This window comes from Ceratotherium simum, chromosome 8, assembly GCF_057802395.1.
Source record: "Ceratotherium simum simum isolate JZ-2026a chromosome 8, ASM5780239v1, whole genome shotgun sequence".
Classification (NCBI taxonomy): domain Eukaryota; kingdom Metazoa; phylum Chordata; class Mammalia; order Perissodactyla; family Rhinocerotidae; genus Ceratotherium; species Ceratotherium simum.
In genome coordinates, this window is record NC_141907.1 from 63,759,359 (window position 1) to 63,780,946 (window position 21,588).

The 21,588-nt window shown below is 41.5% G+C and overlaps 1 protein-coding gene across 7 annotated transcripts in view; it reads left to right on the forward strand.

The window, feature by feature from the left end:
• FRAS1 (Fraser extracellular matrix complex subunit 1) overlaps positions 1-21,588 on the forward strand; it is a 425,899-nt gene that overhangs the window by 236,026 nt on the left and 168,285 nt on the right. For all 7 annotated transcript variants that reach the window (XM_087434473.1, XM_087434474.1, XM_014787828.2 and 4 more), the window contains 2 exons: positions 6,356-6,496; positions 8,791-8,934. In XM_087434473.1, coding sequence (XP_087290599.1) covers positions 6,356-6,496; positions 8,791-8,934 — 285 coding nt within the window. The remainder of the gene's footprint in view (positions 1-6,355; positions 6,497-8,790; positions 8,935-21,588) is intronic.

The window sequence follows — 21,588 nt, forward strand, 5'->3', positions numbered from 1 at the left end:
GCTCCCTCTGCACTGAGCCCTGGAGGGATAGCCCTCCAGCCCTCCAGAACTGTTTCTCTGTTTGCTACAGTCCTGTTGAACCCACAAACTCAAGCCTGCTGGCCACCAGAACCAGGCTATCAAGGGCTGTGTCCTCTGGGCGGCAGCTGCAAACACTGGGGCATCAGACATGTGCACAGCTCTTTCCAGGGAGACACCAGTGACCTGGAGCAGGGCAGAGGTAGAGCACAGATATGGTGTCTGCCAGCCTCCCAGGTCTCCGAAGAGGATCCCAGGCAGTCGATGCTTATGTGTGTGTTAAATTAGAAGGCTGATCCTCAGGCTTTTAAGATTTGCAAATATGTCTCTTTCAGGGAAAGACTGAGAGATAGGCTTTCAGACTGCTGCCTCTGCACTGAACCCTGGGGGAATAACCGCCACAAGTCCTGGCGAGCCAGTTAGGAACTGTTTCTTCATTAGCTATAGTCTTATGGGTCTCGTGGACACAAGCCCTGTTGACTTTCAGAGCTAGAGTTTTGGGGACCCCATCCCTCAGGTGGAAGTCTTAAAAGCTGGGGTGCTAGATGTTGGTCCAAACCCTTCACTCCTCAAGGAGAAGCTGGGAGTTGTGAGTCCCCATTCCCCCCCACCTACCATTGTATGTTGCTATTCTGGGGGTGGAGTTTATGGCAAGAGTGTCTCAGCCTTTCCTATACGTTTCAATGGGGGTTTTCTCTCGTTCTCCTGATGTCTAGGAGTCGCTTAGCTAGTTTCTGGATTTCATTCAGTGAGGATTGTTCCATGTGTAGCTGTAGATCTGATATGTTCTTGGGAGGAAGTGAGTTCAGGAGCCTATGTGGCCATCTTGGACCAAATACCTTTTTTTTAAAAAAAAATAAAAACATATATGTATTTCACCAATAATTCACCAATTATTTTGGTCAATTAATTAACTTGCTTTAGGTGAATGGGAAGAAATAAAGTATATGTGAGTATTTTGATCTATTTAGTTATTGCTAAGATTCACCAAAGGCTTTAAGGCAGAGTTTTAATTAAAGAAATAAATGGGCAGGAGTCTGTCTGCTCAGCATAAGAGTATGTTACTATTTATGAAATTGGGATTCCTTTGCATTAATTGAATAAAATACATGGCATCTATATTAAGCAACACTCTTTAATGTAGTCCCTAGAGTGCTGACATAAGCTACACAAATGCATGCCTTCTGGTAATGTTAAATCTTCCTCACTTTCTCCTGCTTGCTTTTATAGCATGGGTGTGCTAGGCTTTGGGATAGAAAAATGAAAAAGCTATAGACTATGTCTTAAGGAGAGCATGATCAAGTCAGGAAGACTGACATCTGAACAAGTAATTAAAAGAACGTGATACATGCCCGAAGGGCAGCAGGCACAAGGTACAGAAAGTACACAAAGGAGACTGACTTTGTCTGGGGGAGAGGGTCTGAGGGAAGATTCATGGAGGGAAAACTTTCCATCATCAGGCTGTTGAAGGATTAATGGGAGTTCACCAGGGAAGAAGGTGGTAAAGGGCATTCTAGGCCAAGGAAACAGCAAATGCAAAGGCATGGCATATTTGGAGATGTACAATGTATTTGGTATTCCTGCACCAAAGAGGTGACTTGCGGGGAATGATACTGGAGACATGGGAGTGAGTCATGTCCTGAAGTGCCTCATGTGCTGTGCTGAGGAGTTTAAGAGTTAACACTATTGGTATGGGAGAGCCATTAAAAGATTTTAAGTAGGGGAATAATTTGGTCAACTGCATTTTATAAAGATCTATCTGTTGGTTGTGTGGCAGGTAAATGGGGAGAAACAGAGTGGAGCTGGTTAGGAAGCTGCTACACTAATCCACAGCATAAGTAATGTTGATAGTCTGGACTGAGGGGCCATGGGGATGGTTCACTTGGGATAGATTTGACAGAGATTTAAGAAGTAAAAATCAATATATCTTGGATGTATTGTATTGATGGAAAAGTAGAAGTCTAAGGTTTTCAGCATGAGTGACTTGGTGAGTAGTGGGGCTACTAAGTGAGACAAGGAATACAAAAGAAAGACCTGGGAGGGAGTAGGATGTGGGGCTGGGAGTGGATAATGAGTACAGTTTTGGACAGAAGGAACATGATGCCTTAATTTACATTGAGTAGATATGGGCTGGGCTTGGAAGTGAATGTTGAGTAGTATTTTGTAAATGAGGAGTATGAGATCTGATGAAATACCAAATAGAGATATCCCCTAAGCAGTTAGGTTTATGTGATTGGAGTTCAGAGTAAATGTCAGAGCTGTGCAAAAAAATATAGGACTCACCTGCATGGAAGTCGTTATTAAAACTATGACAAGTTTGCCCACAAGCGAGAAGAGAAAGGGCCGAGGGTGCAATTTTGGGAAGCTCCAATATTTGTGACATAAACAGAGAAAGGCTGAGAAGAAATGATCAAAGAGATAGGAGAACTAGAGGAGGTGCTGTCAGTGTCTCTGTCCACCTATCCACCCACCCACCGCCTACCTACCCACCCATTCAGTCAGCGGAAATTCACTTATTCAGAACTTATGCCATGCCAATCACAGAGATGGAAAAAGATGTGATTTTTACTCTTGAAGTGTTCCCAATCTAGTGTGTGTGTTGGGGGCGGGGGGAGTAGGTTAAATCATGTTCATTAAAAAAGGGAAAAGAAAGAGAAGAAGGAAAATGAGGATGAGGGAAAGGGAGAGATTGATTTTATTTGATCTCACTCATTTCAGTTTTCATCCCTTATCACAGCACTCCTCCTGTATATCTTAGAGGATTTTGATATTTGAATCATAATTCAAGAGAAGACTACCTTAAAAATTTTGACATAAAAGGATGTTTTATATGATATCAAAGTAGGGATGCAGGGCCACTTTTTATATCATTAAAAAGAAAAGAAAAGTAGTAGTGTTAGTTGTCTGAAATTTAAAGAAAAACCAGAATGAACAAAAATCGATATGTTTTAATTGTTTTAGGTAAAATTTTACTGGAATCAGGTCGACTGGACTTTACAGCCATCTAAGGACACTTTTAGTGCTTAAACAGCTCAGTTACGCTTCTTCAGAAACATACTCTGGAAAGCCACTCTCTAAAAATGTAGTCGTGGAGAAATTATTCATAGAACTTCTTTCAAATCTCTTCCATATATGCCCTGTAATGGAATTAGTCTTCCTTGAAGGATCTTAGACTTCAAACCAGAACTCCTGCTATGAAATCAGCTTCCATAGAACAATAGAGCCTCATAAAATCACTGAAATAGTGTAGACATTTCCAAACCCAGTACAGAATTGAAGTTTCATAAGATTCTTTTCAAGATGCAGATGCAAATGCCTGTACTTACAGAAATAGAGCATTAGAGAGAAAAAGACACTTAGAGAGGATGGCCACCCAGCACATCCTTTTCTCTCTGTGCCACACAGCAACTAACTAGCTCATTGTCTACTTGGTTCTTAAACATTTCCAATGAAGGCAGTTCTGAAGTCTGCCATGGTGATGTTCAGTGAGGCTTATTTCTGAAATCTAGGGGGTGGCAAAGGGACTTTGTCCTGGAATTCTTGGCCCATCAACCTTTTAATTCGTTTGTTCTCTTTGCTTTCCTGTTTTATATAATTCAATAATAACCTTTATTCACATTTAACCCAGTTATCACATCGACTTTGTGACCAAATGGAAAGAAATAAAATATGTTGTGTGCTCATAATGCATTAGCTCATCTTTCCCCAGTTTTCAGCTCCACAATGATATGCTTTGATTTCTTATTTATTAGGAAGATATAACAGGAAGAGCTAGGGGTTTTTGCAATCTTGTAGAGTCTAATATGAACATAGTGGTATTATCATAGTTATATTTAAATGTGTAGAAAATATTGTGTTGCTTATAGGTGCTTCCCCAGATCATCTCGGGAAGTTTTGTGTTGACAATATAATTTAGCTGGTTTTTGAAATATTTCCACCTGACTTGCCATTACGTGCTGTTTCATTTTGTGTTAAATATGTCTTAAATAATTGACCCTCCTTTTATAGTATTTGCTTAAACATCAGTTAACCTATTCTGCTTTGTTTTTTAAAGAGGAAATATTTTCTCAGTGATTCTGGAAATACTTGGGAGAAAATTCCTGACTGTGACTTGTGCTAATAGAACTATTAACAAGGCAATCTAAAAAACAAAAAGTAAATTATTTTTAAAATTGGGGCTCTATCTCTGTTTTTCATAGAGTAATAAATACTGTTGAATAGGTATGAAGCTCTACAGTGTTTACAGGGATAATAATCAAAATATTTATCAACCAGTAAAGCAAAGGTTCTGCCCAATCAGAATGGGCTCTGGCCTTAGGTCATGAGCAGGGTCTTGGAGGCCTCCTGGTGCAAGTTTTAAACTCTTAGATGCTGAGTTATGGATGAGCCAGGGTACCAGGTTGAGGCCAAGGCAGCAGGGGAGCACTAGAAGGCTTAGGACAGCAGCCATATACCAGCCTATGTGGAAGTAGTTTAATACTTTAACAATCAGTACTGTTGTGCCAGGATATTCTGGCTTATATCAGCCCCACATATATCAAAGAGAGTATGTTACATTTTCATTGAGGGTTGGTGGAATGGAGACCTCGATGGTGTAAAATCACATTTGGTTCTTCCAAGCTGCTGGTCTGTAAGTCTTCTGGGTGTTTCTTAGACGGGACAGAGGAGGCAAAGAGGAGACTCAGAGTGGTGTCTCTGCAATTGGTGGGTCTTGTCCATTGGACAGAAGGTGGCCTGAAATGCATATTGTCATCCACCTGGGTAAGAACCAGGGCTTTGTCTTCCTCACCATTATATCCCCAGCACCTAGACCTACCTGAGGCTTAATAACAAATGAATGAATGATTGGAAGTGAATGACTGACTGTTTCAGAATGTAGGTTTTATATTATTCAGGTGACAGATCAGGAGACAATTGCCATTGAAAAGATAGTTTGTTACTTACAGTTGCCAAGAGGAAGGGGCATGTCATGCCATGCAGGGCCACATGAGGAAGCACCAGGGTGGGTCAGGAGGCAGAGGGAGCAAGGGGAAAATGGGGACAAGAGCCTTTATTGTGGTTTCTGTGGGAAAGAACAAGTGAGGCAGGCTAAGAAGGCTTAGGATTCGCTAGTTTGAACAATTTCAAATTGGACTTTGGGGTGTAGGTGCTATCCCTTGTTGTCTGGTACCTGGCCCTGGAGTGATTAAGGTAGGGAGATAGTGGTCCTGAGTGTGAGTGTCCTATAGAGAAGGTGATGGGTGTATGGGCTATGGGCTGGTTAGTTTGCCTATGAAACGGATGCTCACAGGCTAGTCATTAACTGTATATTATCTCTAGGAATTTGCTAGTCCTGGGAGGGGTAGTCTCTCCAGGATCACCAAGGCCTCAGACGTCAAAGCATCAGAAATACAGACAATAAAAAGACATGATTAATACCCTGGCCACCTTTGGGAAATGATGCAAATATCCCCTTTATCCTTAAAGGTCTGGTGTAGGCAAGCAGAGATGTTTTCTTTCTCTTTGTGTCCATGTTTCTTTTTACACCTGTGGGTACTGTAACATACCACTTAATGGTAATAATTATAGCTAAGATTTATTAAGCCCTTACTGTGTGTTCACCACTATCCTAAGAACTTTACATACATCAACCCAATTAGTGTCCACGACACCCCATGCAGTATGTACAGTTTATACTCTCATTTTATACATGAGGAAGTAGGAGCCTTGAGAAATTACATAACTTAGTCAAGGTCACGTAGAGTTGCGATGTGATGCTCTCATTCTCTCTGCTATACTCGTCTCCCATACACTGTGTTCCAGTTACTTGCTCGTGTGTCTATTGATGCAGCTAGTTTGAGCAGCTCAAAATGTTAGACAATTCTTCTCACCCGTGTATATCCAGTCTCCATCAGAGAGTAGGCATTGTATAAACCTTTGTGAAATCAATACATAAACCTTCCATCACCTTTCTCTTTAATTTGATGAACCTGGTCAGCAGCCCATTGTCTAGTGATGGTGCAGGAGCTATCCTGAGGGAAGAAAACCTGTTTTATGGTTTCCTGTTCTTTACTTGACATTGTCTAAGAATGGGAACTTGGGAAGAAAGAAATGTGTGACTCTGCACCTGGTTATTTCTCTTTTGTGGCATTTGTGCCTTACTTAATCTGGGTTCCACAGATGCTTGCTTTGCAGGACATGGCCTTTAGAAAGAAGTTTGTGAGATGTGTCCTTGGGAAAACTAAGTGAATGTGCAGAACATATTCCAAACCAGGAATGTTAGCAAGAGAGACAGAACTACTGTACTTGTCATGTGGTGGCTTTCCTGATTGTCTCCTCTGCTTTATCTTTCTCCCAGCTTGCCACCAGTCTTGTTTTGGGTGTGCAGGGAAGAGCCCCCATAACTGCACAGCCTGCTGGCCTTACCATGTGCTGTTGGATGGGCGATGCCTCTCCCACTGCCCAGATGGATACTTTAACCAGGAAGGCAGTTGTACAGGTGAGTATGTAACATGCTGGGGCATATTTTCTATGTGCATCTTTTGTCTTCATAATGCAGCCAGACACTATAATTAGAAACCTTGTCATACCAAGGGTCTAGGGTTGGGCTGTAAATCCTTGTCTTAAAAGGTGTAGAGTGAGGGAAACAAGCGAAATTCTGTTCTTCCAATAAGGAGGCATGGATGAAGTGAAAATTAGAATCAGCTTTACCCTATGCATACAGCGAGGGGTGGATTTGATGGTGGTCATCATGGTGACAAGCTACTATGGGTTCTAATGCATTTGTTTAGGGTCAGGCGCTGGGTGTGAACTCTGCAGTTCTCAGCCTCACTTCTCCTGGCTACAGCTAACAGAGCAAAAGGAGAGAGAGGTGTTTATTTTCTCCTTTGACATGTCAGTCCAACATGTTTTTAAGAGCACCTTTATATTTCAGTGACAGAGATTCTAGAAATTGCTAGTTGAGATTAGTGCAGGGTTTTGCTGGAATCGACAAAATATTAAAATTTAAGCACCTTATTGTAGCACTGTGTTTTCTTCTATCTACAGAAAAAAAGACAAAACACATTCTATCATGGTTAGTATTTTATTTCTAAAAATAGACTGTTGAGGCCAGGTTTATAGGAAAAAAAGCATTATTATAAAATTGTATGATGTGTATTTCTGGAGTGAGAAAACATGTAGTAAATTTATAAAATATTTTTAAAATAAATTCATACTTGTTAGGTACATTTAGCCTCAAACTCCAAAGAGGAAATGTAATGTGAACACAAATTTAGATGACTGAAGATCAATATTATATTTCTTCCAGAGTTTTCTTTTTCCAAGCACCTTTTTAATCTCTCTAGGCCCCCCGTGGGTTGCTTTACTTTAAACACTCTATCAAGCGCAGTGGGGAGTGTTCCTGGTTTCTTTGTCCCTGGGGTTGTCCTTGAAAACTGTGGTCTGTCCTTACGTGCTTTCACCCGAGCCCAGTTGGTTTTCGTGAGTGTGAAATTGTTGAGGGGGAGCCAAGTCTGAGTAGCTCTAACTCTTCTCTGTCTATGCCTCTGCCCGCTTGAAGCCAGCAGATGGATGGTACCACAAGCAGCAGGGCAGCCAGGTCACTGGAAATGTTCTGGCAGGGAGGAAAAACGGGGAGGTGGAAATCATCCTGAGAACGCTAGTATCTTTCGGACGGGCGTTTTCAAAGTTAAGAGCCTCAGGAATGTAGTAGGGGCGATCGTTAATGCCAACCTTCTAATCAGCAATTCATTTTCTTGCTTGCTTGCTTTTTATTTTTTTAATAGCTCCTTATCTTCTCTTGGCCTCTCGCCAGAAGAAGTGAGAAACAGTCAACTTTACTCGAAATCTGTGCCTTAGCTTTCCACCAGCTCGTGCCAGAAGGGAATTCTTTGTCATCAGTTCCAGCAAGCTTTACGCAGCTCCAGCCCCTCACCTCCTCTACTCTTGGAATCAGACACGCTTAGCCCTCCTCATCCTTGGCAGAGCAATCCTTAAATCCCCTTCCATGCGCTTGCTCCTGCCACCCGCCTTGGCGCACAAATGTGGCTGCAGCTGCAACCTTTCTTTCTTCCTTGCCATTCTTATCTTTACTGCCTACACCTCCTGTGACTCACTTGTTTTTTTCAGTGTAGTACCTCTTGTTAATTTGGTAGTTTTTCTGCGGAAAACACAGCTTTGACATAATTCTGTCTGAGGAATTGAACTTCAAACCCAGCTCAAGACAACCTCCAGAAAGAGAACTTTTTCTGTTTTTTGTATTTTAATTAAGTATCACCACTAAAACAGGCATCCAAGTTGTGGCCTGAAGGGAGAGCAAGGCTGGCAGCTGACTCTAGCAAGAAGTTTTGGTGTCATTTGCTGTGTATGGTTCCCCCTTTGCCTGCCAGGAATTTCTGAGTAGCAAAATGTCTCCCTCTTCCCCTGTCTGGCTTTTTGAATCATGTTATTTTAGGGAGTGGGACTACCACTCACTTTTCTGCTTTGTGACTTTGACCTGAAATTCCTTATTTACGTAGATGGGGATGGTCCTGCTGGCCCTCTGCAACGTGCTGCCAATTACTCTAATTTTTATGATTCTAGACTCCATGTTCTTGAACGGTATTTACATTGACACCAGAAATGCAGTCTCTTGGGTTAGGCCAAAGAGTATGCCAGGTTTACTCAGGAATCTGCAAAAGATGATTAGTGTTTGAGGTCTGCTCTTAATGTAATGTGTGGAGTGCATTAAATACGTCGTATACTTACATGCCGAGTTGATAATTCCAATCCTGGTTCTTTTTTTCCCCCTAGAATGCCACCCGACCTGCAGGCAGTGCCATGGCCCATCCGAATCTGACTGCATCTCCTGTCACCCTCATGTCACTCTCACTGGTGGGAACTGCAGGACCAGCTGTAAAGAAGAGCAGTTCCTCAACCTTGTGGGGTACTGTGCTGGTGAGTGAGACCTCCACAGTCTCAGGTATCACTGGCCAAAGGCTGGGGTTCTTCATACCAGGCTTGAGAAGGCTCTTGTACTTGTGCTTTGTCGTCAGATTAAGAGCTCTTTTTCAGGAGACATTTGTCTCATATGTGGGAACTCACTTCACTGCTTCCTATCAGATATTTAGTAAATGTTTGTGGATTCAAATGGAATCTTCTAATAATACTCTTGCAATACCTGAAAAAACTTAGAACCTCATATTAATGAAGATCGAAGTGAGGATAATAGGACCTTATATGCATATGGTGCACTTCAACTTAAGATAGCAAAATGTTTCTTCAAAACAATCACTCTGAAGACTCTCTCCCTTTTGCCTACATTATCTCCTGCCTCTTAGTGGGGGGAACCTTTGCCATCAGCCCCAGGCACAAAAATTTAGGGAGGTTAGCCTACGAGTAAATCAGTTGTCTCAGGGGATGGGATTTTTCCTCCTCATTTAGAACTCAGATCTCAACAACAAATAAATTAGGAAAGTACCCTGGAATTTGGATAATGATGAAGGAGACTTCTAGTGTTTGTGTTCATCCATCCATTCATATAGCAAATATCTTTGAGTGTCTACTAATGGTCAGATGCTCAGAATACCAAAAAAAAAGAAAGAAAGAAAGATGAATAAGACAATGACCCTACCCTCAACAGTCTGGAGAGGGGAATTTACAGATCAGTGGGTTCTTACACATTTCTTGACCTGCCTCTCCAAATTGTAGGAGAAATTTGAAGAGATTTGCCTGCAGTTGTCACAGCCCTGCAGGGCTTGACCAGGTTGTATTCTGGGATTCCACTGGGCAGGGGGGAAAGGTGAGAAAGCTAGGATCTGGCTGGATGCATGCTGACCTGGCTGTAGGGCTGGTCCCTGGGCAGGGAGGGGTGTGGCCAGTTGTCTAGATCATAGTTTGAGTGGGCACATTCAGTCTGGGACAACATTTGATATCTCTATTGTCCACTTTGGTGGGTGGGGGCACAGCAAGTCAATGACAGTCCCCCAAGTGTGGCTAGTGGTGCCATGGTCCTGGGTAATCCATTCCTTTCTGTGTGTGACCTTAGCTAAAGACTAGACATTGAGGCCCAAGGTCTATACCCTAGGAAGACTGAACTGTCAAGAGCAGGGCTGCAGCCAAAAAATGCTGAGATTCATGGCAAAACCCAATTATAAAGACTGTAGACATTTTAGGGGCAATGAAAAGTAGAAGCTCAGAGAGTCCAGGCTTGAGATTAATGAGATACCCCACCAGCTGTAGGGTGTGAGCCTGTTGCCAGTACTACCAGTTGTAGTCAGGACTGACTTGGGAAGTGGGCAAATGGGAGGCGTTAGTGCCTGCCCTTGAAGAGGAACCTGGGGATGGCAGGGGCTGGCTGTTATTATAGTTTGTAAGCTTGAATTCAGCTACTGATTCTTACTTTAGGATATGAAGGAGCAGCTACCATGAGAACTAAGAGGTTCCTGACATGGTTAAAGCACATTAGTGGATATTTTCTGAGACCCCATTGGTCACAAGGTGCTGAGCTATTGTTTGAGGGGACGCAGAGATCTTCCAGGCTACTTAAGGGGGTGAACCAAAGACACAAGTGCAGTTAACAAATACTACAAAGCAATTTATGGATAATAACACCAGCGGGCAGTATGAGTTGCAGGCCTTCAAAAAATATGGAAAGTGTTATGGAGGAGGGGGAACCTAAAATTCTTCCTGAAGAACAGCTAGGATTCAGCTGGACAGAGGGAGTCATACAGGCTTTCCAGGCATGGTCTATCCGGTGACAGGACCAGAGAGTAGGACATGTGGGGCTGTCACAGCTGTTCACCACAGTGAGTAGTCCAACTTGGCTAACATGGTTTGTATTAAGGAAGATTAGATGAAACAGGTGGAAAATTTAAGCTGGAACCAGAATATAGAGAACCCAAAGTTCTAGGCCAGTAAGTTTGGACTGAATCTTGTGGGCAATAGGGTCCTGAGAGTTTTTGAGAGAGCTGTGACTTGACTAAGGGTGTGTAATAGGCAGGAAATCTGCAAGCTGTATGGAGGATGGGTTGGGGGGAAGGGGAGACTGTAGTCAGAGAGAGGGGTTAGAAGTTTGGAGCTTCATGATGGCTTTTCTATTTCCAATCTATTCTGTATGTAGACCCTGAAAATTTTATGCTGGGGCATATTTTAAAAATAAATGTTTATATATGGAGACTGGAAAATTTAACTTTTAATGAGTTCTGTTCTCTACAATGTGCAGAGCCCTCTTTGATAGTAAATTAGGTTATTAGGAGTTGCATTAATTTTTTAAGTCTAATAGGGGACCGTTAGAATAATCATGGGACTAGGCTAAATGACTCTGGAAATCCCCAGCCCAAGAAGAGCAGGTCCCACTAAAATAAGTTGGAAGGGACAAACCTTGGCTGTCCTGGGAATGAGGTATATTAAGTAAAGATTTTAAATAGGGTAGCCATTGTCTGCTGCTTGGAAATCCTTTGTTGAATAGACACTGGTGTATCAGTATTTGTTACAGAAAAATTTTACCAGTAATTTCAATTCTTGATCTTTCAGAGAAGTGCACTGACTCCAAAGGTTGCTTTTTCAATAAATATATGCCCTTTTCAAACACCTCCCACCTCCCTCTGAAGCACTGTAGTGCATTCATTCATTTACAGCTTCATCAAACATTTATTAAGTACACGCCCCATGCCAGGCACTGTGCTAGGCTCTGGGGATGCCCAGATGAATGAGATATTGTGCTTGTGTTCAAGAAACATACAGTGAAGTGAAGGAAGGGGATCTGTGTTGAATATGATATTGCCATGGATATCAGATGAGCCTATGGGATAGGCTCATCTGGGATGAGGATAGGACCCTATGGGATAGGACCCCAACCCACAGTGAAGGGTGTGTGTGTGTGTGTGTGTGCATGCGTGCGTGTGTGTGTGTGTGGAGTGGGTAGTGAAAGCTTTCTGTAGCATGTCATAACTAAGATGATTTTGAAAGATGAATAAGAAGTAGAGGGGTTTGGAGATTTGGAGGGGAGAGCATTTCAGAAAATGGGGCCAAAGAATATTATCTATTCAGGTACCAACGAAGAGTTAAGTAGAATGCCAGCCCTGAGTGTGGGAGTGGTGGGACCTGAAGCAGACAGAAGCAGGGCCAGGTCATGAAGGCCTTTGGACGTTCTGTTTAAGGAGAACGTACTTTGTCATCAAGGCTGTGGGGATCTCTTGAAGGTTTTTAAGGAGGGGAGTGTCATGGTTGCATTTCTGTGAAGAAAAAGATCTGCAGAAGATTGTGTAGAAGAAGACAAGACTGGGGGCAGAAAGACCTTTAGGAGGTAGTTGTAGGAATCCAGATGAGAGATGAAGCTCTTCAATGAGAAAATTGCTGAGGGGATGAAAAGAAGGGGGCATGGCTTCACTACGTACTGATTACATATTAGTTTGACCCGTGTGAAATACATATATATATATATTGCTGTTTTGTGGGCCCAAACGGTCAAATAATGGCAGTTTCATATAGTTCAACCTAATAGAAGCAACAGAAGTTGGCAATCTCTGAGCCCTGGGGGTTAAGGGAGAGGGAGTTTTGGGGATGATTTCCAGGTTTCTGGTCAAGTAAATTTGAGGAATGGGAATAGGAAGATAGTGAGTTTGAATTTGGAAAAGTTGAATATGGGGTGACTGTTGGACATCCAGGGGTAGCTGTCCAGGAGGAGGCTTAAGGTCTAAGTGAACATAGGTTTCTTACTGTAGCCACCAGGAGCTCATCTGCTGTCTTTATTTTACCCTGAACCTAAAGTCCTGGGACTTTTTTTTTTTAACTGAAGTGTTGCTTCAGTCAGGTCAGAGTTAACCTCATGGAACATTTCAATGACTTTTATCTAAACTCAGGAAGGTGTTAGGAGGAGCCCTGTGATGAGAGACAAGGCAGAAGATAATCCACTCCATACCGTGCTGTCAGTGGAATGTATATTCATTGTCCTTGGGACGTCCTAGCACAGTGAAGCCCTGGAGAGGGACCCTCTCTGCTCCCTCTACCGTGTGTGAGCTTTGCAGGGTGGTAGAATTTACTCACAGGATTTATTCTCCATCTGAGCTGTACCTAAGATCATCATCAGAGACCTCTTAATTGCACTCAGTTGTTTAAGAAAGAAAATTACATCTAATCTATCACACAGACAAGAATGAACACCTCCTGGGAACAGGTCCAATAACCTCCATGTGTTATCACATACGGAGCTGTCATATGTGTGGGGTTTTTTCCTCCAAGTCTATCAAAGCAAATATACAGTTTGTGAGATTTAAACCAGGGCTGAAGGTTTTCAACAAAAATGAATGAACTGGGGTGAGAGGCAAGAGTGGATAAGATTGTCACAGACATGGTTAAGTGCTATGGAAAGCCAGCACTTTTTTCTTCATAGATTTTTCTTTTTTTGCTTTATATTTTACCCACATCTCAACAACATTATCCCCCCAAATTCCAAAGCCTGGGGTGCCTTCTCCATTTGTCTTTCTCAGCTAAAACCTTTCTCCTCTTCCTAGAAGGGGGTGAGAATTAAAAAGGAAACATGAGGGAGAAATATCCAAATGCAGATGCATAAAAAATGCCTTGGGCTTTGTGGAATGCCCGATGAGATGGCTGTACTGTTGAGTTCTTATGTGGAAAAGGAGATAATACTGAGAGTAATACTGTAGAGGGGAAGACTGGAATATTTTAAACAGCTGATTTGTTAGAGTGGTAGAATTCTGGGGGATTCAAAATTTGTTTGTTTAAAATTAAAATAAAAATTAAAAATTTTTTAAATGCTGGTTCGTTTTCTTTGTAAATCTGTGCCGAAACGGAAGCAAAAGAAGACGTGTCAGTCAATAAATATTGCTCTGAGCACTTCGTATTGTATTCCCTGCTACTCAAGTTCTTAGCGATGGTTAATAGGTGTTGCATGCAAACAAGACTCCTGGCTAAATACATTTGGGAAACTCTCTGTTAAATAAAGTTAAGCACCTTTATTGCAGGATTTATCAGAACCTTAAATAAGCAGATGTGCATTGTGAATCTCTGAGATGAGGGAGGCTGGACATCATTTCCCAAACATTTAATTGCAGACCCCTCCTTTTATTGATTATAGCCTCTCACAGAGCTAACCAGTGGTTTGCAGAACAATCTTTGGGAAGCCCTGCACTAACTGATGTTAGTATATTAGACAATTTTTGGCACTCCCTGAAGGTAAAATGAAATAATCAGCCTGTACTCAGATTGTGGACTTCCTTCTGTTCCTCTGTCCCTCCCTCCCTGCTTTCTTCCTTCTTTTCTCTGTGAGCAAGCAGGGGGTCACCGAGGATGCGCAGGTTTGCCGCTCTGTTGCCTGCTGAACAGCATAGAAGAGCAATCAGTAATTGTCCCCCAGTGTTGGGTCTGAGAAGTGTTTGCTCTCGGAACCTGGGGGAAGCCGTTTGTTGACTGATTAGAAAGCCCGTTAGTTTTCTTCCAAATCATTAAAAAAAACACCTTTTGAGTCCCTTCCATGATTTTTCCTGTTTATTTTCATTATTTCTGAAAGAGGGCCCTGAAAAAAGTGGTGAAAAGTTGAAATGCACAGATTAAAATGCACAGATTATTCCTTGTTTTGGAATAAGCTGATAACGATTGCAACAGTGAGTAAGGAAAAAAACAGTTCAAGTTCAACATAATTAAAGAGCTGGGAAGGAGCCCTGTACGAGCCAGTGCACCAGCTCTGCCACCAGACACGGTGACTTGAAGCCAGGGAGGTGAGAGCCAGTTCTGTTTTACAGCAGCTTCTGCGTGTGGGGGCAGTGGGTCGGCACAGCCCCACATCTTGCTGTAGCTGCTTCCGCGGCTATAAGCTGAAAGGAAGGAAAGAGGCACACACCATAAGCGTGCAGCAGTTACTACCTTATGTTGGTCGTCAAAATCCTACCCATCCTTCCCGCACAGCCTGGCTCAGATTCCTTCCCTTCTAGGACCGGCTTCCCATTGGCGTCTCCCACATTGTGATTCTTAGTATGCTGCTTGTTGTTACCAGTTACCTAGCACTTGGCATGGACTAGCTCATGTTCCCTGTGAGTGATCTTTTCATGGTGTCTAATAATAGGTGACTCTTCTGAGGGCTTATTATGTGACAAGCACCGTGCTAATTGCTTTGAATGCATTTTGCCATGTAGTATTAACGATGATCCGCCAAGGTAGGTATTAATGCGATCTCCATCTTATATATGAAGAAACTGAAACACAAAAAAGTTAAGTAACTTGCTCAAAATGACAAGAGCCAAGATTTGAACCTAGAGAGTGTGATTCCAGAATCCACGTACTCAACCATTTTGTTGTATTCTATGATGCCAAATACAGTTGATTACAACAATAGGGACTCACTCAAGAATGATGTTTTAATTGGTGGATTAAAAGGTGGATTGTCAGGGGCCAGCCTGTTGGCATAGTGGTTAAGTTCGCGCACTTTGCTCCCGTGGCCTGGGGTTTGCAGGTTCGAATCCCGGGCCCGGACATAGGCACCGCTTATCAAGCCATGCTGTGGCGGCGTCCCATATAAAGTAGAGGAAGATGGGCACGGATGTTAGCCCAAGGCCAATCTTCCTCAGCAAAGAAGAGGAGGATTGGCAACAGATGTTAGCTCAGGGCTAATCTTCCTCACAGGAAAAAAAAAAAAAAAAGATGGATTGTCAGGGACTGGTATGATAAGATGGCTTGGAGAGGCACTGTTGGGAAAAGTTGCAAGAACTTGCTACTCTGTTTTAAATGTTAAGGAAGCTGTTTTAGATTGCTATGAGTTCTTATTATATTAAGTGAATAGACTTTAAAGAAAAACATTAATGCATACTAAATTTTAATAATTTATATCACTCCTCATTTACTTTAATCTTTTTCAATGGATATGTACATGCCTTTTTTATGGTTATAGTCTACAGCTATGTATTTCTTTGTTCATTTCTCTTAAATATCATTTCTAATTTATGTATTTCCACGTGTTGGCAAATATTAGAAGAATTCATATAATTGTCATTTTTAATGGCTAACTAGCATTCCATTATGTTTGTGTAACTTAATGTGATTTGCCATTTTCCTGTTGTGGACCTGGGTGATAACAATCAGGAGGTAGATTTACTTCCTGGTCCGTGGTAGGTTAAGTATGGCTTCCAAGGCTTCAGCTGGGACTAGGTCTGTTTTTCATGTTATTGTTAATAGCAGTAATGATGTGTTTGTGGAGTTTTCTAATTTTCAAAGCATTTTCTCACTTATCTTTTCATCTGATCATGCCAAAAACCTTCCTGTGGAAGTAGGAATAAGAGCTCAGTGTGGTGCCTAACTAGTGCATAGATGGTGATCAAGAAATGCTGGGTGAATGAATGACTCAGATCTGGCGTCCTAATGTCTGCTATAATCCCCTTCTAATGCATTGTATAGTAATGATATCAAGGATCTTTCTTAGTGTGACCCATTTTTTGCTTATCTCTTCTTTTTCATCTCCCGCTTCATTCTATCTGGTCCTATTCTATCTCTACATTTTTTCAATTTTCTTGTGTCTATTTTTTTTAACACTTGCTTCTTTATTTTCCTTATCTGTTTTTTGCAATGCACTTTCTGTTCTTATTTCTCGTCGTGTCACTCTATCTCCTATTGCTTGAACTGTGAATTGCATATCCAGTCTCTCTCCGGAAGTTTCAATGTTTGTCTCTTCCTTGTTCTCCCGATTTGTGTTTTGTTTAACAGACCACACTCTCTGCTGAAGGATGATTGAATGTTTCGAGGCGTTTCTTTTCTTTGAACTTTTCCTTTCAGAAAAAATGAACGTGACCTATGCTTACATTGAGGCCTTCCTAAATTAAAAAAAAGAACTTGTATTTTCTCCTTCATGTGACTTTTACTAAACAATATCTTACCTAGCCTTAGTAGTGCAGAAAGAACTTACTTATAAGCTTTCAGCTTGGCAGGGCTCCCAATGAAGTCAGGATTGCTGTTGTCTTCGTGAGAACTGCAGGCCAGGGCAGGAATTGCAGACAAGGCTTTTGAGGGTCTATGCTTAAAGAAAACAGCTGAATTTAGACTTGCAGGTTATCCCCCTCAGTACTAAAGTTAGCAAAATTGCTAAAGCTACACTCACCTGCTTTTCTTATACACATGTAAATTACTGTGGTTTATATGTAATAGGCAAAACCATTGACTTATATGCAAGCACGATTATCCGTATCAATGTCAGTTCCAGTTGGGCCTACTACAGATAAACAATGATAGCTAATGTTTATTGAGCACTTACTATGTGCCAGCCCCTCACAGACATTATCTTATCTAATCCTGACTGCAACCCCAGGAGGTCAGTCCTGTGATTAGTGCCATTTTATAGCCCAAGAGACTGAGATTAGAGACATTGACCAGTTTACCCAATGTTTCACAGCTAGTAAACAGCAGAGTTGGGCTTTGTAGCAGTGCCACTTCAGAGGACACGCATATGAACACTGTGTCATCGGCCTTCCTCAGCTGATCTAGTTCCAGTAAGACCTTTTCTGCTTCTTGGCAATCATATTATTTACAACTCTTTTTGATGCTTTGTCATCGTGCCCACCATGGCCTTTCCATATGCACTCTCCACACTTTCCCTCAGCTCAAATCTTAGAGCAGTTGACATCTTTCCTTTCTTTTTTGTTTAGGAGATTAACATAATCTGATAAAAACAATGACAACAAAAAACTCCCTCACTTTTCTCCTCAAATATCTCTGTATCTTCTTCTAGATACCTCTTTTTCCTCATTCCTGCCTTTGAGAAAGGAGCTCCTCACCCTGGCCCAGGGAGCCCCTCCTTCTGTGACCCAGAGCCCGTCTGCCCCGTCACCTTCGTGAGCTGATCTTCCCAGTCAGTTATTTCTTCTTCTGGTTACTCAACTCGTTTCCCTGCTTCCCTCTCTATCCTTCCCTCTTTTCTTCCTTCTCCACCCTGTTTCCTCTAGGACCTTACTGTCTTTCACAGCCTTAATCCAGTCCTCATTTCTATTTTCTCCTTAGAGTCCATTCAGGTACACACGTGCTGATCATCTCATTTCTGTCTGTCTACCCACTGAACATCTCATCCACAGAAACTCCATACTCCAAAAGCATGAGAGAAAACCCCCATCTTCATCCCCCCACCCACCAGGTCCTTTTCTTCCTTCTCCTGACTTTCTTGTGCACTTTCTCCTGAAAAATCTACCCGATTTTTCAATCAGTGTGATTCAAAACAGTTGAGTTACACCTGCTTCCTTCCTACCCCTATTCGACATTCTAATTACTGCCACGTCTTGCGAAGTTTAAGTCCCTCTTATTCCTTTTGGGTAAAATATTCTCTGGTCCTCCTTAGACGCCTATTGCATTTTGCGTGTTGTTTTCTTCTGACATTAGACCTTGTCATGAGCATCTCAAGGGAAGGGTCTGAGTCTGACTCAATGCTCTGTCTCCTGCAGTAAATTCCATGTGTCTCACACCCAACTGACGTTCCATAAATGTTAACTGAAGTGAATGTTTTTCTATTTTAGAGGTAAACCAAGAGTAAACATAAACTGATAGGAGGCTAGGTACAGAGCATCGAGATAAATGGGCAGGAGTGGTGCTCATGTCCCCTTGTTGGCAGTGAATACTGGCACCAAAACTGAGGAGAGACTTTGCTCTTACATCTGACACTGCCTCTCCCCTCTCCTTCTTCTGTCTGTCTGTCTCCTTGGGTCCTACCGCACCCTTCCCAACACATTTGTGAGTCTGTCAACACTGGGTAGAAATCATTGTCCTATAATGTTAAGGTCAGTGTACTATAGTGGTTTTTCTTTTTTGGTTGGTTGGTTTTTTCAGGGTGAAACAATAGCTACCAACTCTGAAAAAAAGCGGAAGTTTTGTGTGTTTTGTTTTGTTTGTTTTATGGTTTCATGCTAATTCAGAGCCTCGAACAAAAAGAACACATGCTTTATAAGAGCTCATGGGTGGGCCAGGACTAAAGTAATGATCAAAAGGGGAAGAGAGGATACTTCTTTCTCTTTTGCCATCCATTTGTTATTTTCTGGACTCCTTCTGTACTTATCCCACACATAGAACCCCATCAATTTTAAAACTGGCGTCAGAATTCAAATTCTATACACACTTCAAGGGCCCTGAGTTTCGGCATGAAATCCTTTCTTTTTCGCCTGATGAGGAACAGTTACAAGTGCTGATTATTTTAACCACTTCCAAATGAATTTAATGTGGTTGCATTAAGAACCTAATCGACTCACAAGACATTATTAAAAATCTCACTGTGTGTCTAAATTTGTCTTTATAGATCATTATTTATCAGCTAAGGAGTCAATACCCCAGCATCCAAAGCCATTGCTACGACAGTACACATTTACTTTAATATCTTCAAGCTTTTCTGACTTTGCTCCAAAGACATGAAATAAGTCATTTCACTGCTGTGTGCTTCCATCCATCATGATTGTGGGTAATCCTCACTGATCCTCAAAGCAGAGCCTTTGTGATTTGAAGAAAGCATCACACGATGATGACCACATGTAATTTCCTCACAGCTGCAGGGTAACATATTAGAGGATATTGCAGCTGCTGAGTCAAAATATTAATTTTTTATCTATTTAAATTTTTAGCGTGTCTGCATGCTGTGCATATTAGAAAACAAATGGAATGCTCTGCTTGCTGAAAAACAAGAAATGTATTTGTTTCAGCTTGAGCTAATATTCCATTTCCAGGCTCCCTTGTAATGTGTCATTAATTTGTTTGTTTAAAGTGCTAATTCACCGGGTTTGTTAGCAAGCAGGCACATACACAAATAACTGGAATTCCATCTGCCCTCCCCACCACCACACGCTTACTATATACCAGTAATCTGAAACAGGCTAAACATAAACGTATCCTGGGTCTCTCTTCTTTCCTTGTTGCCCTTAATGATTCTTATATTTAAAGACTCTTCACTGTAACTGAAATAGTGACAAAGATTTACTTACCTAGTAGCAATGGGAAGACTGAGAGACAGCCTTCGCAATAGGCGCTGTTTTTAAGCAATTAATGGATGCACACTCACCATTTAGACATATTTGAGGTTAGCCTCTTTTTTTGATTACAGACAGGAAGGTCAGATGTAAATGCCTTACCGCACAGATGGGGCTTTTAGGATGGGATGTTAATTCTTGCAGAGGCTGCTAGATTGGTGGGTTGGAAACTCAGTTCCCCTGTTTTGGTAAGTGCTGTCCTGGTAAAAATTAAGCAGTGACAATATAAACTTCCTCTAGTGTATCCTGTGAAATTGTTTCAAGTATCACCTGTGGGGAGGAACAGGCGTGGAAGGTGAGGTAAAGAGGATTATAGGGGGAATCACTGTATTGTGAATTTGTTTGCCTCTCTGAATATACTTCCATTTTAAAGACACAATTTCTGACAGTTGTGTTTCTATAGTGTGGGTGCAGCAAGGATCTGAATTAGGATTTGTCAGATGGTCACCACCTGCCAAGAAGAATTCAAGAGTGGCCTCCAAATCTCCTTCATTCTCGGAAAATATGCCAATAGATTTTACTGTACTTGAAGTGACTGGTGTCATAGCAGTTCCCTGGGACACATGGTCACCTCCTGCAGTGCCTGGAGACAGGGCTCATACCACCTCTTAATCATGTTTAGATTGTATAATTAATACATCTGGCTGGCCATGGCGATAGTTCTCTCTTCATTATCTCAAATTGTACTGACAGGGCAGTTGAAAGTTGTCACACACACAGCCAAGTAATGCCCTTTTCCTCTTGGCCTGGAGTGGATTTTGAAAACCAAGTGTTGCAATCCACATCGACGTTTTCATCAGCCTCCAAACTCCCCACAATTTCATGGTATTTTTACTCCAATAATTTTTTTCTTTCATTCAACAAATAGGTAGGGGCTACCTACTAGATACTACTGATTTGGTCAAATTCTACTTTGTTTTTCTTTTAAAGGCATTTTGGAAGCTGACAATTTGTGAAAAGGTCTTCCACAGTCATGCCTGGAAGACAAACCATTGGTACGTTGTTCTTCCTTTTCACGGGACACCCAAGATCTCCATTTTTAGTCATGATAGGTTTCATATACTTATGTTATAGTATTCTTAATATTTTTTAAATTGAAGAATAATTAACATACAATATCCTATTAGTTTCAGGTGTATGTCATAGTGATTTTATATTTATATACATTATAAGATGATCACTACAATAAGTCTAGTTACCATCTGTTACCATGCGAAGTTATTAGAGTATTATTGGCTATATTCCCTATGCTGTATACCACATCCCCATGACTTACTTATTTTATAACTGTAAGTTTGTACCTCTTAATCCCCTTCACCTATTTTTCCCATCCCCCCCAACTCCTCCCCAATCTGGTAACTATCAGTTTGTTTCCTGTATCTATGAATCTGTTTCTTTTTCATTTTGTTTGTTCATTGTTTTGTTTTTTAGATTCCACATATAAGTGAAATCATTTGATATTTGCCTTTTTCTGTCTGACTTATTTCACTTAGCATAATACCCTCTAGATCCCTCCATGTTGTCACAAATGGCAAGATTTCATTCTTTTTTATGGCTAATATTTCATTGTATAGGAAAACTGGACAGCTACCTGCAAAAGAATGAAACTGAA